Source organism: Nyctereutes procyonoides, unplaced genomic scaffold (assembly GCF_905146905.1).
Source record: "Nyctereutes procyonoides isolate TBG_1078 unplaced genomic scaffold, NYPRO_anot_genome, whole genome shotgun sequence".
In the NCBI taxonomy this organism is placed as follows: Eukaryota; Metazoa; Chordata; class Mammalia; order Carnivora; family Canidae; genus Nyctereutes; species Nyctereutes procyonoides.
In genome coordinates, this window is record NW_026575134.1 from 12,871,722 (window position 1) to 12,889,661 (window position 17,940).

The following is a 17,940-nucleotide window of genomic DNA, read 5'->3' on the forward strand; positions in this document are numbered from 1 at the left end:
ATTTTGGTCTAGTTTATTTTTTGAAAGTTCTATTTTTATTTTCCTGAAATGCTGTATGACTTGTCCTGTTTCTTGTGTTCTGACTTTTACTTCTTTGAGTATATTCTGCTGAGGTGTTCTGTTACCTGACTCTGGGAGGTACAGTATTCATAGTGTTTGTAGATATGTTTATTTTTGTAGTATGTTTGCTTGTTTTGTCTAATGGAGTTGAATTTCCCTAGGTACCTGGTTATCTTTTGCTGTGTGCTTGACCTTTTTTTTAAGTTATTTTTTATAATATTCGAGTCCTTCAGAGAAGATTGGTTTTGTTTCTCTATAGCATCAGAAATCACTGTCAGTCCAAAAACAACATCAAATTTAATCAGTTTTAACTGTCTACTCCACTTGGCCTCAGAGGCTGTCAAGATGGAGTTTTCCAAGATTAGCAAGTGTTCTCAGATTACAAGTGGATTTGCTTCTTTTCTCTCTGTTTTCTATTGTGCTTCACTTTTAGCTTGGTATTCCTATTTGTTCTGTCACTTCTTTGATGCTTTTCAGACTTTTTAAAAAAGATTTTATTTATTTATTCATGAGAGAGAGAGAGAGAGGGGGGGGGTGGGGCAGAGACATAGGCAGAGGGAGAAGCAGGCTCCATGCAGGGAGCCTGATGTGGGACTTGATCCTGGGACCCTGGGATCACACCCTGAGCCGAAGGCAGACGTTCAACCACTGAGCCACCCAGGCGTCCCCTTTTCAGACATTTTTACATGTTGTACAACATTTTTAGTTGTTTTCAATGGTAAGCTAACAACCTAGTCTGCCATACGGAAAATAGAAACATGTCTCATCTTTTCTATAAAACAAACATCAGATTGTTTTATTCTCCTGATAAAATTATTCATTAGTTTCTTAACAAGAAATAGAATCAAGTGTCAAGTCCTTAATCTGACACGTAAGCCAATTCATGATATGGCCTATGCTTGCCTTTATCAACTTTTCTCTTTGCTAGAAATTCTCCCATTCACTTCTTTGCACATTTTCTTTTGTCTCTAACTCAGAATGTTACTGTCATTCAACAGATTCTAATTGATGTGTAAATTCTTTTGTGAGGGCTCCTCCTGCCCTTTCTTCTGGCAAAGCAGAATATTTCTTTTTAATTTTTTGGTTCCTTTAATATTCTTTTTTACATTTTTATTTATTTATATTTTTTGGTTCCATTAATATTCTATAGATACTTCCATTTTATTACTTTCTACATAGCTTTTTCCTTTTTTATATTCTAAGACTGAGCTCCTTGAGGGCTGTAATCATATATTGTTAATATTTAAATCTGTAGCCTTAGCATAGTGTTGTTATATACCAGACAGTTAAATGTTTAAGAAATGAGTAAAATGATCTTTACCTTACTCTGTGCCCCAGTTTTAATATTTTTTCTAAATATGTAGCATATGTTACTGAACAAAACATACGTGGTGCGTGGTACTAAATTTTTTTTTAACGTCCTTATACATCTCTCCTCTAACAGCTTGAGAAGTATAGCATGTGAGAAGAGTTTGGATGTCTCAGTCTATTTCAGATAAAGAAGAGATATTTTTGGGTTATTTCAGGGATAGCTACTTAAGGGTATGTGGGGCAGTGAGGATGCATGGGAATCTGTCCTAACAGCCAAAGAGGAATCCTGAAACAGTGGGACATGTGTGCAGTGAGACATTGCTTGGCCTGTAATGGCAGACACACGTTCACGCTTTTCTGTGACTCAGGCTCTATGTGTTTGCATCTCTCTCTGTCTGTTACTTTTTCTTGCTGCCACTACGGATTAACTCTCATTCTCTCATTGTTTCTTCTCACTCTTGGTGCTTTTGTCTCAAGATTTCTGCTTACTGAGAGAGAACTTCCCTAAAGAGAAGAGTGATTACCAGTAACAGATTTGTGCAAGACAATGTCATAGGCCACTGGTGACAGACTTCTGTGGTTTCTGTTTTCCCATTCTAATCATTTGTGACTGAGGTCTCAAGGTCATATATGACCTGAAGTATGGTGAACCATGTATAGGTACCTGAGCAAGTTACTTTCCTGAGGAGTATGGATGGACACTGTAAGTGCCCAGAACATTGAAAGAGTTCTCTCCTGTGAGTTAATGTTTTAGTTTTATGTTAAAATATATGTTAAAACAATACCTTCTTATAGTTAAGTTGGGATTTAAATACTGCTTTTTAGGGTAACTTTCTCATTTTATACCTAAAATCATGGCATTATGTTCAGGGGAATTATTTTCCTTATGAAAGAACAGACTAATAACATATAAGGACGGTAGATGTATGTTTAATTTTAGGCAATGATTTAAAATTTGATTTTTTTAAAAAGATTTTATCTATTTATTCATGAGAGACAGAGAGAGAGAGAGAGGTGGAGACACAGGCAGAGGGAGAAGCAGGCTCCATGCAGGGAGCCCAATGTGGGACTCATCTGGGGTCTCCAGGATCATGCCCTGGGCTGAAGGCGGTGCTAAACCACTGGAACACCTGGGCTGCCCCAAAATTTGATTTTTCAATTAAAATTTTAATTTTAGCTAATTCCTCGCTTTTAGCTCCAGATCTTAAGCCTGTCAGAAATCATGCATTTCTTTTTTTCCCCCTTTGTTCAATACACTCTTTTGACAGTAAGTTTTAAGAATCTATTTTTGCCTCTTAGCTAGCTGTTAGCAATAAAAGAAATTTTCATGTTTATGCAGGATTTTATAATGAATGAAAAATTTCAAGTATTCTGAATCATTTCACCGTTATAATAATTATGTTTAGAATTATGTATCTCATCATTTTATGAATAAATAAACTGAGGTTCTGAAAGGCACATACTGGAATTCATAAAGCCTGTGTGCAGCAGTGTTAAGACTGCGAAATGAGATTTCGTTCTCTAAATTTAGTATTCTTTGTTTTTGATTCTGTGGAATACATAAAAAAGGTAGACAATATTGTTTCTGTTCTCCAGAAGCTTGCTGTAGGTAAAAAAAAAAAAATTAAGAACAAGTACAGCTTTATAAGTACTGATGAAGTACATACACTATTCTAAGACTTAGGAGGCCTGACTGCTATTCTTCATTACTCTGTGTGCTAGTGAGTGAACTTGAGTATCTTTTTCTCAGTTTTATTGAGATATAATTGGCTTATTGTTTAAGTTTAAAGTATATAACATGATAATTTGATACATATATGTACTGTGAGGTGATTACCACAATAAGGTTAGTTAACATATCCTTCACCACTTATAATTACCATTTTTGTTGTGGTGGTGGTGGTAGTGAGGTGATGGTGTAATTTTTTACACTGAAAGTTTGAAGTGGATCTGTGAATTCCCTTCCAGCTCTAAAATGCTATGATTCTGTGAACTTGTGATTCTTTTTTTTAATGAATATTTTTATTTTTTATGGTTACACAAGCATGAGAGGTCAGGATTGTTTGTGTTTCAGATAAATGCTTTATTTTTATTATTATTAAATATTTGACCTAATTTTCTACACCCTTATTTTAAAAAAGATTATACTAGAGGGACAACTAAGTTAAATAATTTTGGTCAAATTATTATAAAGGAAGAAAGAGAGGAAGGGAAAGTAAAGAGAAAGAAATATGCCTATGTACATTTTGATATCTTTATTTCCAGTATTTTTCCTGGATTGACTTCTATGCAGGCTTACCTTAGGAAGAAAATTCATCTTAGAAATTTGCCTCCTTTAAAAGTATTTTGAAGTCTAGGGGTTCTTTGGAAGCTTATGTTTTAACCATTTTTATTCTGTTCACTTTGTCTAGTTATTTCTGTTTTGAACATTGGGGAAACTTTAATGTTCCTGTTTAATCTTTTTATTCTTTGAGCTCCTAATTCATTTAAATACATGTGGTATAGGAGAGCAAGAAATAAAGAGCTATGAAGTTGTTTTTGCCTTGAACATAAAATCACTATGATTGTTCTCTCAATTATTTGAAGAAAGTACTTTTACATTTAATTCTTTTTGCTTTTTATCCCCATTTCTCTTTCCAGAAGCCTTTTCTTTCTCCAAGTAGAGGCTTCTGACTTCAACTATATACATGAATACATGAGTTGAATTTAATTATCACCCCAAGAATCATCTATCTTAGCTCATTTTAGTAACATTGTTTGCTTATGAACTGCTTCAGAATTTTCAGAAAGAAATTTGAAGAGCTTATTATCTCTTATATAGAGTATTTAAATTTTTTAACTTCAAAATTATATAAGAAATCAGTTTTTAAATTTTCAGTATAGCAGCTTTGTTGAGATGTAATCCACATACCTATTATATAACATTTTTATCTTCTCAATTTATTTTTTAACTTTCTATCATTTTGCTTTTTAAGCCATACACATATTAGCTTTTTAGTGGAAAGTTTTTATTTTTTTTAATTTTTTTAAATTTTAAATTTTTATTTATTTATGATAGTCACACACAGAGAGAGAGAGAGATGCAGACACATAGGCAGAGGGAGAAGCAGGCTCCATGCACCGGGAGCCTGACGTGGGATTCGATCCTGGGTCTCCAGGATCGTGCCCTGGGCCAAAGGCAGGCGCCAGACTGCTGCGCCACCCAGGGATCCCAGAAAGTTTTTAATTTAATTTTTTTTAACTTTGAAATTATATAGGTAAGAAAATTTGAGAAAATATTTGAATAAAGAAAGAAAAAATCATCCTTAAAACATTTTCTCTTTTCTGTGTGTTTATGTTTTATAGATACGTTGCTTTCATCATATACTTTAATAGGCTCCTTTTTAGTTTTCAGTTAACGTGGTTTTAAATGATTTTATTTACTTTATTGTACATAAGATTGGAATGATGCCTTATTTTACTGGCTGTGTAATTATCCACAAAGGAAGTGAATGTGCCAGGAAGGAAGGAAGAGGGAAAATAACAGCAACATAAAATGCTGGTGTCCCAAAATGCTGTAAAAAGAGAGAAAGCAACTACTGTAGCAAAACCAAAGAATCTGTGCTGTGAGAGTGATTTTGTGCTAGTTCTGGACTGTGCCTCCAGGGGGCATAATTGCTTTTGTTCTGCTCTGGGAAAGCCACTGTCCGTCTAAACTGTCCAATTACCTTGAAACTGCCATGCTGTGAGGAAGCCCCAGCTTATCATGTGGAGATGATAGGTGCAGAAGCACCGAGGCATGAGGCGTTGGAGGGAAGCCTTTGGGTACTGTCCAGACCAGCCTCCCTGTTATCAGGGTGCCACAGAGTCAGTAATCCTAGGTGATAGCACATGGAGTTTTTGAACCCTACCTAAATTACTGACCCACAGAATTGTGAGGCATAGCAAATAATTTTAAATCACTGAGTTATGGGTTGATATTTTTTTTTCCTGCAACAATAGAGTAATTGGTAGACCTGCCAAACTGATTTTCAAGGATAGAGACAGCCATCCCTAACAAGAATGCAGGGAAGATTGTCTCTGCGAATCTTTCCTTCAGAATCTGGTTGTGTACTTGGGAATGACTACAGAAACACTGAAGTAAGACTGGTGATGAGCATTAGAACTGAGATTAAATGAAGGAGTATAGTAGGTAGTGGCTGTATATTTTGACAAATAACACTCAACTGTAAAAAAAATGGTAGGAAAGCATGTGCAAAACAATTTTTTAAAAACTATCTTCAGCTATCATATTTGTATGTGTAGTGTGGGTTTTGTATTGAGATGTTTTGTGTTGTGCAGCAGAGCAAATGGATAATTTTAAATTATTCTAATTCTGTTATTTCTTGTGTCTTTGAGAGCCAGAAGTCTCTGTGGAAGAAATAATGTAGAGATGTAAGTTAGAGGAATAAGTATAAACATCCTGTGCTCCTAATTTTTAATTTGGAAATATCAGTATGAACTCATGAGGTATTTCAATTTTATCTTGACATATATATCACATATGCATATATATTTGTACATATGTATATGTATAATATTAATCTGAGAATGTTTTATGTATATTATGGAATAAACCAAATGAATATTTATGTGATGATTTGATTCTGACATTTCCTAGCTATGTCTGCTGAAAAGTCACAGAAATGAGCAAACCTAGTTCCCAGAATGTGTTCTTGAAATGCATTTGACTTCTAAAAGAAACCAGGACTTCTTTGATAAATCTTTGATTCCATGTGTGGGGCATGAAATATATAAAGTGATCCTAGAATATTTTTATACTGTGTATCAAGGAAGCCATCAAACACTACTAACTAGAGTTAGGACAGAGGATTGAGCCTTTGGGGGTGACCAACAATCTCAATTTTAGCACTGCAAGTCCTGGATCCTGGGAAACCTTCTAAGACAGATTGGTATAACTGATCCCCCTCAGAGGCTCCCACTGGCCACAAAGAGACAGAGTGAGCATCTGCAAGGGTAAGAGCCACAGTGACTTGGCATCCTTTTATATGTTTAAATCTCTGAGTTCATACTGACAGCCAGAACAAAACCCTACTAATTGTTCATTTTTGGTGGATATCAGGAAAGCAGTCTTTAATCTTGAAATCTGATAAAGCAAGGGAAAGAGGCAAATATTTATTTTTACTTTTCTGTATGAACAGTACCACCAGGTAAACAAATCGTAGGTGAGGTAAAGTTTCTTTTTATAGAGAAATTTTATATGCTAGCAAATAAACACAGAATGATAGAATTGCAGTAAACTGTATTTTACTGGATTTGGCATTGAGTATCTATGTGACAACACAGAAAGAGAGAAAATCACATGTGTGCCGTACATGTACCACTACTTAAGGGAAATGCCCAAAATATTAACCCTGAGTCTGATAAAGGTGCCTACATCCAACTGATGATTCTGATGTACAGGAAACATGTTCACCTGCACTGTGGGAATGCACTAAGTGAAACCTAGTCTGTGGGAAACTGTATGGAACAGATGGTGGAATATATTTAGCAGATTGCAAAGAAAAAGTAAGATATGGATGAAGGAACCTATATAGATTTTTAAAAAGGCAAATTTAAACCATAGCAGTTATATATGTACACTTCAGTAATGGAACCAAAAATAAAAGTAAGGGAATAGCTACCACAAAAACCAGAGTAGTGGTGTTTCTTGGTTGGGATGGGAAAGCTAGAGGAGAATGAATGGAGGGCATCATGACTGGGATAGGATCCATACATAGAAGGCTTCTATAGTCATTGACATGGTGGTTCTGATCTGCATAGTGGTTCTAAGTTCATTTAGCTGTAATTTCTATTTATTTATTTATTTATTTATTTATTTATTTATTTATTTATTTATTTATTTATTCATTCATTCATTCATTCATTCATTCATCATGAGAGACACAGAAAGGGAGAAAGAGAGAGAGAGGCAGAGACACAGGCAGAGGGAGAAGTAAGCTCCATGCAGAGAGCCAGACGCGGGACTTGATCCCTGGTCTCCGGGATCGCGTCCTGGGCTGAAGGCGGTGCAACCGCTGAGCCAACTGGACTGCCCTGGCTGTAATTTCTGTGTGTGGTTTTCTGTGTTTGTAATATTTGTATCTATTTTATTTATTTATTTTTAAATTATTTATTTATTTATTAGAGAGAGAGAGAGCACACAAGCAGAGGGAGAGGGAGGAGCTGATTCCCCAAGGAGCAGGGAGCATGACACGAGGCTTGATCCTAGGACCACAAAACCATGACCTGAGCCAAAAAGCAGATGCTCAACCAACTGAGCCACTCAGGTACCCCTCATTATCTATTTTAAAGACTATTTTTTAGAGCAGTTTTAGGTTCACAGCAAAAGTAAGAGGAAGAAGAAGGTGTCTCCTATATCTCCTATCCCCACACATACGTGGCCACCCCTTAATCACCCATATCCCCTTCCCCCATCCCAGAGTGGTACCTTTGTTACAATTGGTGAACCTACGTTGACACATCGTTATCTCCCAAAGCCCATAGGTCATGTCAGGGTTCACTCTTGATGTACATTCAGTGGATTTGGAGAAGTGTATGGTGATATATATTTCCATCATTATAGTGTCATGCAGAGTATTTTCAGTGCCCTAAAAATCCTCTGGACTGTGCCTATTCATTCCTCCAAACTTTGGCAGCTGCTGATCTTTTTCCTTTCTCCATAGTTTTGCCTTTTCCAGAATGTTAGATAGTTGGAATCATACAATATACACCCTTTTTAGATTAACTTCTTTCACTTAGTGACGTACATTTAAAGTTTCCCTCTGTGCTTTTTAATGGCTTGATACTTCATTTCTTATTAGTACCGAATAATATGTTTGTATTATATTTGGTTATAAAAGTCCCAAATAGGGACTTTTATAGCACCTGGGTGGCTTAGTTGGTTAAGTGTCTGCCTTTGGCTTAGATCACAATCCCAGAGTCCTGGGATGGAGTCCCATGTTGGGCTCCCTGCTCAGCAGGGGGTCTGCCCCCTCTCCGTCTACTGTTCCTTCTGCTTGTGCTCTCTCTCTGACAAATAAAAAAATAAAACCTTTAAAAAAATAAAAGTTCCAAATAAAAAATAAGGAAGGGAAATTGACTGGAGTGGAGGCCACTATATTAGAAAATGGTGGCAAGTGCTGCCTCATAGATTATCTAAGACTTCTTGACTGAGGATTTTATTAAATGCCTTTGTGAGAAGATTTAACATAATCTGTCAGTAGAGAGCCTCTGAAGTTTATTAAAGAGGGGGGCTGGAGTGCTGAAAACTGTATTTATAAGAAGATAAATATAGCAGGATGGATTTCAGTAAGAGATTGGAAAACTAGCTAGTAGACCACATTGTGAAGGTGAAGGTGGTAAAGATTTGGATTAGGTGATGTTTGTAGAAACAGAGGTAATGTGACTCTTGTGTTATGTGACAGAAGAAGAGTCAATAAGACTTGATAACTGATTAAATGTGGTTAAAAATAAAAGCATTAGAAATAAGCTCAAAGATTCCATGTTTGAGGGCATATCCTTTATTGTGTTAGGTACTAGGGAATTCTAGAAGGACAAATTCTAGGTGATTAGATCTAAGGTAAGATTTGGTATTTCTCCTCATGATGATTTTAGAATCCCAGGGGAATGATTACTAGGGATTCTGCATTTGAAACTGTTCATTTAAAAACGCTGTTCTGACAAGCAAGAAACTGATAACAGTGATTGTTTTTGGTAAGTGCATATTTGGGACATAGAGATAGATATAAGGATGACTTTTTTTATTTAAAAAGATCTTTTTAAAGATTTATTTATTTATTCATGAGAGCCACACAGGGAGAGGCAGAGAGACACAGGCAGAGGGAGAAGCAGGCTCCCTGTGGGGAGTCCGATGTGGGACTCGATCCCTGGACCCTGGGATCACGACCTGAGCCACAGGCAGACGCTCAACTGCTGAGCCACCAAGGCATCCTGACTTTTTTTCTTTTGAATCTTGAATTATGTGCTTATATTACTTACTCAGAAAATAATTTTAAATAAAAGATAAATGCCAAAATCTTCCAATTTTCAGAGATAGTTGGCATTCTTTTATCATCGTAAGTGCTTTAGACTGTAGTTACTCAGAAGAGCATTCAGGTAAGCATGTTTAATGATTGGTCGTCTTTGACTTACATGTTTGTAAACTTTGTATTTTTGAATAAATGTGTGTCTCTGTATGTTGTGTGGGTGCCTGTGTGGTTCTGAGTGTGTGTATGTGTGTTTCATTCAGAAGAAAATGTTCATAGCTGGAGCCTCAGAGGTTTTCCTAGTGCTTTTAATTCTTACTGCCTCCAGTTATGATTTTCCCCAGACAGGAAGATGTTCTTCTTAACCAGCTTCAGGACCATAAAGATGGTGGTAATGCAGCAGCATAGACTCTCTCTCTTCATTATCATTATGATGCTGAGGGTCACTCCATATCTATTATTCCATCAGTCTCCCCTCTCCTGTCTCTCCTTCAGGCAAACCCTCTGGATCCAGCTTCTATAATAAAGTGTCCTGAAATACATGAGTCTTCATTTTGTGTCTTAGTCTTTTGGCTAGATAAAGATTCAGTATTAGATCTGGTGATGAAACGGGAAGAGGAGATGACGTGTGCGTATATGATAGTTTTTTTGTTTTAATCATTCTCTTTCATAATTTGTTATTAGTGATAAAAGAACCATTAGGAAAATTCAAGTAGGGCATACTTATTCCTTAAGGTTTAGTGTAATTGGGAGAAGTTTTAAGTCTGTTCCCTTATGGACCTAGAGAAGAGAAGCCAGGTTTGGAAACAACTATATTGTTAAACAATAACAATAGTAGGAAGCAGATGGCCCTAGCATGTGGCTCTCAACCTTGGTTGCACATTGGTACCACTGAGGATATTTAAAAAACCAAATACTGATGCTTAGTTCCCACCTCTAGAGATTGTAATTTCATTAGTCAGGACCACAATGTGGGCTTTGGAACTTTTGGAATACCTGTTTGAATTTAGTGTGAAGTCTGAGAACCACTTGCCTAGAGAAGAAAACTGATCTAGGATGAAGGAGAGGAGTTCCCAGGTTTTACAGCACCTCAGTCCCCAAATCTCTTCTTTGGAGATAAAGTAGAGTTTATTGTAAAATGTTGCTTTTTAAGCTTTGTGATTTTTTTTAGGTTTCTGATGGGTAGAAAACAAAAAGAGACATGAATGATTCTTTAGCATCTGAAAAGAATGGAGGGGTTCACATCATAATAGTAAAACTTCATGGGTTGATTACACTTAACATTGTGATATTTGTACAGGTTGCCTGTGATTTGCTTCGGAGAATAATTCGCATCTTGTATCTCACTAAGAGACTCCAAGGACAACTGCAAGGGGGAAGTAGAGAGATAACAAAGGCTGCTCAGAGTCTTAATGAACTTGGTAAGTTCTTTTTTGATTAAAAAGTTAGTAGAGTTTTATAGATTTTTCAGTCACTTGATTTTTTGACTTTTATTATCACTAGTAACAAATATTGGACAAATTTATTTAATAATTGGCTGTATAAAAAACATTGTCACTCTTTTCAAAATAGCTGAGTAAAATTAGTTGATTTTTTAGAAATGCTATTTATTTTTAAATTCTCATATGATAAGATTGGCCTTTTGGGAGGAAATATACATGCTTGTGAATTTTAACACATTTAAATGCATGTGATTGCCAACACAGTCATGATATAGAATAAGTTCCATCACCCCCAAAAGTCCCTCCTGCTATCCCTTTACAGTTATACCCCCCAACACACAACTTTGGCAACCATTGGTTGGTTCTCCATCAGTTTAGTTTTGTTTTTTGGAGGATGTCATATAAATGGGATTATAAAGTATGTAACCTTTTGAGGCTACTTTCCATATTCAGCATAATACCTTTGAGATTTATCCAAGTTTTTGTATATACCGAAACTTTTGTTACTTGGTGTTTGTTGGGATATCATTGTGTGGTTGTACCACAGTTTATTGATTCAGGGTTTGAAGGAAATTTATATTGTTTCTTGTTTTTGGTGATTATGAATAGAGCTATTATAAACATTTGTGTACAGGTTTTCATGGTAACTTAATTTTCATGTCTGTAGAAGAAATGTTGTTTTTTAGGTGACAAATCTTATGTTGACCTTATGCCTGGAAGATTAATTGAATTTATTTCTTCATGTGTTTATTCATCTTTCAAGTATTTTGAACTGACTCTTGACATTCAAGGGTTTAACTTTCACGGTTTTGACTATTACCAAGCTACAAGGTCCATGATGATATAGTTCATAATATTTCAGGCAACATTTTGAATAGCTACTGAGTGTATGTAGAACTAACACACTTGCATTTTATGAGGCTTTGTGGTTCTTTTCTTGGGTACCCTATAATTTTTCTGAAGTGGTTGTGCTTAGTGATTTTGTACCTTTGTAGGTTCAGAGATGTTTGATATTATCCAATTCAAGTAGTAAGAGGCTACTTATTCTTGGTGGTATGCTTTGAAAATAATACCAGAGAGATATGCATTACACGTTATTTTTTAATTTTTATATCTTTGATATATATATATTTTAAATATTTTATTTATTTATTCATGAGAGACTTAGAGGCAGAGACATAAACAAAGGGGAAGCAGCCTCCTCACAGGGAGCCCAATGTGGGACTCCATCCCTAGACCTGGGATCATGCCCTGAGCTGAAGGCAGATGCTCAACTGCTGAGCCATTCAGGCATCTCTCTATCTTTGATATTTCAATTACATAGTCAGGTTGTAATGCTTATTCCATATATTTTACTAAGAAAATAGCATCCTTCATAAATACTTCAACATCAATTTTTAAGGCTCAAATCCATTGCTTAGGCACATCATTGGGACTATATCTAACTTGTGATTTAATATGCTTGGAATATATTGTATAAAGTATAAAAAGTTTATATTAAAATTTTTTTAAATTAAGTTTTTAAATTCTAGTCAGTCAACATCAAGTGTCATATTAGTTTTAGATATATAATATAGTGATTCAACAATTCCATACTTCATCTGGTGCTCATCACAGCAAGTGCCCTCCTTAATCCCCATCATTTATTTAACCCATCCCCCTGCTCACCTCTCCTCTGGTAACCATCAGTTTGTTCTCTCTAGTTAAGAGTCTGTTAAAAAGTTAATTTTTAAGCAGTGAGAAACACTTGAGTGTTTTTTTCACAGTGTGTGCTAAATGTAGGAGTGTAAAAATTCTAGTATCAGCTTTTATTTTTTGCTTTATCACATTTAATTTCTTTGCTCTAAAAATAATCTGTAGGATAATAGAATCATTAAAAACAAGCACAAATTATTCTGAGGTTTATTGTGTATATTTGTCATCACTGACACTGTTCCATAATAAAAAATTACTAGATTTTTATTGTGATTATCACTTTTTCTAGAAACAACAGATGCTGTAATGCAAATGGTGATGTCTTTTTTTTTTTTTTAAAGATACAAGCGTCAATCATAATCTGAGTTGGTTCAGTGTGGAGTAGAGGATAGGCCCATTATCCTTCCAATGAGGCCTTGACTTTACCCAAAGTTTCATAAATATTAAATGATGAGCAGTGGTTGAGAAAGTATAGTTCATGGTGGGATTATCTCAAAATGGATTGTATTAATTAAAAATTTTAAAGCTTTTCAGATTATGTACCATTCAGAATTTGCAAAGGCACCATCTCATCATTTACCACTATGGTTTATTCTTGACCAACACTGGCATTGATAATAAAGAGAAGCCAAGAGGAAGATAAAGTTTCTAAATTTGGAATTAATATTTTAATAAAAGTACTAACATTATAGTCACTATTAAAGTTATGCAAATATTCAAAAGGGTATTTGATAATTGGAACATCTCTGAAATTATCAGTGTCTCTATCCGTATGGTTCTGATTCTCATTAGAAAGAATAAAATTATTAAGAATAGTAGCAGTGTTTTCACAGGCCCTTGAAATTAACTTAAAACTAGTCTCTTCAACTTGAAAGACCTTGAGGGTTGAATTACAGATACCAGATGAAATACATTGTCTTGTATTTAATGTATTTAGTGTATTTAGTGTATTTTGAGAGACTGGAGGGAATGTAGGGTGCCTGCTAACGGCTACAGATTTCTCTTTGGGTTAATGGAGTTAAATAGTGGTGATTGTTGCACAACCTCATCAGTATACAGAAAAGCTGCTGAATTGTGCACTTGAAAAGGTTGAATTTTACATATCAATATAAAAAGTATATTCTGGTACCTGGTGACAATTATTTTATACTGGTTACTTTTTTAAAAAAATTGAGATGTAAGTGACATACAGTAAACTGCCCTTACTGAAAATGTACAATTTGGTAAGTTTTGACATGAAACATCACCATTATCAAGGTAATGAACATAACTGTCACTCCCAAGTTTCCTCATGCCCCTTGGTAGTCCTTCCTCAGGCACCTGCTGATCTTTTTCTGTCACTGTAGATTTAATTAACACTTTAGAGAATTTTATATAAATGAAATCATACAGTTTGTATGTGTTTTTTGTGACTTCTTCCAGTCAGTTCATTTTGAGATTTATCCATGTCGTTGTGTGTATCAGCAGCTCATTCTTTTTTATTTTTGAGTAGTATTCCATTGTATGAATATACCACAGTTGGTTTATCCAATTACCTGTTTGTTGATAGATATTTGGGTTGTTTCTAGTTTTTGGCTATGACAAAGCTGCCATGAACATTCATATACAAGTCTTTGGACACGCAAGTATGGACATATGCTTTCATTTCTCTTTGATAAATATGTAAGAATGGAATGGCTAGATCATATGGTAGATGTATGTTTAACTTTTGAAGAAATTGCCAAGGTGTTTTTTAAAGTAGTTCTAAAATTTTAGATTCTTAACAGTAGCATATGAAAATTCTACTTCCTCCACATGCCAACACTTGCTTTAGTCAATCTTGTTAATTTTAGCCATTCTAATAGGGATGTAGTGGTACTTTGTTTTGAGTTTACAAAAAAAAAAAAAAGTGAGCTAATAAAGGAGTTTAGCAAGGTTTCGGGATACCAGATTAATATACAAAAATTAGTTTTATTTCCATATACTCTACTGTTAACCAATTGGAAATTGAAATTCAAAAATACCACTTATAATATAAAAAATATGAAATACCTAGATTGAGTTTGACAAAAGATTTGTAAGACCTATAGACTGAGAACTAGAAAACATTATGAACAATGAAAGAAGACCTAAATTAATAAATAAACCTTGTCTGTGAAATGGAAGACTTAATATTATTCTTAAGATGTCTATTCTCCATAAATTGGTCTATATGAATTCAGTATGGTTATAATCTAAATCCCAGCTGGCTTTCACTTATAAATTGACAAACTGATTTGAAAATTGATATGGAAATGCAAAGGATCTAGATAGACAAAGCCTTTAAAAGAGAATAGAGGGCAGCCTGGGTGGCTCAGTGGTTTAGCGCTGCCTTCAGCCCAGGGTGTGATCCTGGAGACCCGGGATCGAGTCCCACATCGGGCTCCCTGCATGGAGCCTGCTTCTCCCTCTGCCTGTGTCTCTGCCTCTCTCTCTCTGTCTCTAATAAATAAATAAAATATTTTTTAAAAAATAAAAGAGAATAGAAATGGAGGATTAACCCTACCTGGTACGAAGACTTATTACAAAAACTTACGGTAAACAAGACAAAAAGATAGATAATCCGATCAATGAACAGAATAGTGAGTCTAGAATTAGACCCACACTTAAATGAACAACTGATTTTTGACAAATTTAGCAAGGAAAAGGTAGTCTTTTCAACAGATGGGGTACTGGCATGATGGGTATCCATATGTGAAACAGTGAACTTGTAGTCCTACCTTAGTTCACATAAAAAAAAATTAACTGAAAATGGATCATAGCCCTAAATGCAAAACCTAAGTTATAGGAAATCTAGAAAGAAATACAAGAGAACTTTTTTGTGACTTTGAATTAGAAAATGATTTCTTAAATATATCAAAGCGTAGTAACACACAAACTGATAAATTACATTTTATAGAAATTTAAAAACTTCTGTTCTTTGAATAATACTGTTAGAAGAATGTAAAGGCAAGCCATCAACAAGGAGAAAGTATGGGCAAAGTATATATTTGCTAAAGGACTAGTGCTCAAAATATATAGTACTCTCCAACCTTGGTAAGAACCAAACAATGCAATTAAAAAATAGGCAAAAGATTTGTACAAACACTTCATCCAAAGAAGATACATGGAGGCAGCTATGCATATAAGGTGCTCAACATCATTAGGGATTAGGGAACTTAAAATTATACTAGTGTCTTACAGAAAATTAGCAGAATTAGTGTAGACATACTTGTAATTTTTCATGCAGAGTATTATGTAATGATTTTTAAAACTACATAGTTTAGGTTTCAGGATTAAATTGTATCATATTGATTTATGGCTTTTCTTCATGAATAGTCTTGGGACTAAATGAAAATTTAGATGAGCCTTGCTACAAATTGAGAACATTTTTTTGAGCATTAGTAAGATAATGTATTTTAAAATGTATTTTTAGGTACTGTTACCATCTACCTTTTAAAATTGTTGTTAGCCCATTGAAGCAGAGTCTCTACATAATTCATGAGCTTGATATCTTTTCAGAATTTTTAGAACAGCTTCGTAAACTGTCATTGTGAACCAAAGGAAGATTCCTCCTCCTCCTCCTCCTAGATCTTATTTATTCATGAGAGATACACAGAGAGAGGCAGAGACACAGGCAGAGAGAGAAGCAGGCTCCCTATGAGGAGCGCGATGTGGGACTTGATCCCAGGACCCTGGGGTCATGCCCTGAGCTAAAGGCAGACACTCAACTACTGAGGTACCCAGGTGCCCCAGAAAGGTACCTTCTTACAAATAAAATTAATGTCTGAAATCATGTAAGACTAGAACTATAAAAAAGGTTTTTGTAAAAAGAAAAAAAAAGGTTTTTGTAATATCAGTATGTCTAGATTAGGTTGAATAACAGGTGTCCTTACTCCACGGAGTGCTTTTGTATTTTTCCTGTGTTGATTGACGCTGTATAGTGAAACCAGAAAGTACTGTATTTCCACAGTTCACATTAGCACTTTGTTTCTCCTTTGGAATGTTATGACTAGACCCCTTCACCTATCCATCATACACTCATTGGTGAGGACTCTACTGTGCTCTTTGTTTTAGCGTTATCAAGAGTTAAAATTCTGCTGGATACTATTGGATTAGAATATCTAAATGTAGAGAGAACATGGAAGATGTAAATCTGTACCATTTTGAATTTAGGTGGATAATTCTTGTATACTAGCTGCCTTGGACTTGGTGAGAAACGATTTTCCTCTTTACTGTGGTTTCATTTAAATTCCTTCCATTTTATTTCTCCTTATTTGTATCAGACCCTTAATTTTGAAAGTTTATTTTTTTTAAACCATGAATCTCTTAATTATCTTAAAATTTACTGTTTTTGAGAGTCATGACTACCATGAGCCAGTGTTTACCTTGTGAAGTTACCATAATTCAGAATTTATTTCTCTCTCTCACTTTTTCTGGCTTAGAAACTTTATTTTTCCAACAGTGAGAACTGATTTCATAATTGTTTATGGATATTTAATTGCCTGACTTGTTGTAAAGAAGGTTTTAATTTGACTTATTATGTATTTTTATAAGAACGAACAACAGATCAAAGGCCAGCAATAAGATTAAAAGGGTGATCTATAGAGAGTTCCTCTAGTAGCCCAACTTTTTGTGTCTTCATTTGAGGCAGAAATGATTCATGATTCTTCTTCCTTCCATTGAGAGGCATTCTTTTCACAGCTTTTGGGAGAAATGAAATAGGGGGTTCATCCATGGGTACAGATTCACAAACTGTAATGACAACTCATCCTTCTGAAGTTTTCTTGATTCTGCAAATCCACAATAATGCTTCATCTTTCTCTTTATGTTAACTAAGTTCATAAGGTACTGGTTTATAATCCAGGACACTGTTCATTAATTTGCGATGAGATATGTGCTGTTCGTTGGGCTGAACACATTTAATTTTCTCTTTGGATGGATTAAATGGAAAAACAAATTTGTAATCAGAGACTTGTTGATAGAATTTGAGTTAGATCAAGGGAAACTGGTTATATGATTCAGATATTTGGCACACACTGTGATAAGCCTGATGCTTATTACATCTTCACATTAATACTCAGCCTACTTTTACCTGGAGTTCTGAATAAGTCTTGGGTCATGGGGAGCCTTCTATTTGGTCTCTGCCAGTCTCTTGATCTTAACTCTTTATTTCTCCTTTTATGCTTCATATTGTTGACTATCCTTATTTAGTCTACACATTATTTTATCCAAGTAGGACGCAATAACTTTGATTAGCTTTCTGCTTCCATTAAAATTATATCTCAATGCTGAGTACAGTTATATTCCAGATATGAATTGGGAGTTTGAGTGTTCCCTAGTCATGCATTTGGTCTCTTGAATTTTAGAATGATTTTCTATTACTCCCACTTGCTGAAAAGAACTTGTTAGTACTTATATACTTCAGA

General features: G+C 35.0%; 1 protein-coding gene across 1 annotated transcript in view; it reads left to right on the forward strand.

Annotated features, from left to right (window-relative positions):
• The window catches only part of COG5 (component of oligomeric golgi complex 5), a 282,416-nt gene that overhangs the window by 29,045 nt on the left and 235,431 nt on the right, over positions 1-17,940 (forward strand). The window contains exon 6 of the mRNA XM_055300749.1: positions 10,678-10,798. Coding sequence (XP_055156724.1) covers positions 10,678-10,798 — 121 coding nt within the window. The remainder of the gene's footprint in view (positions 1-10,677; positions 10,799-17,940) is intronic.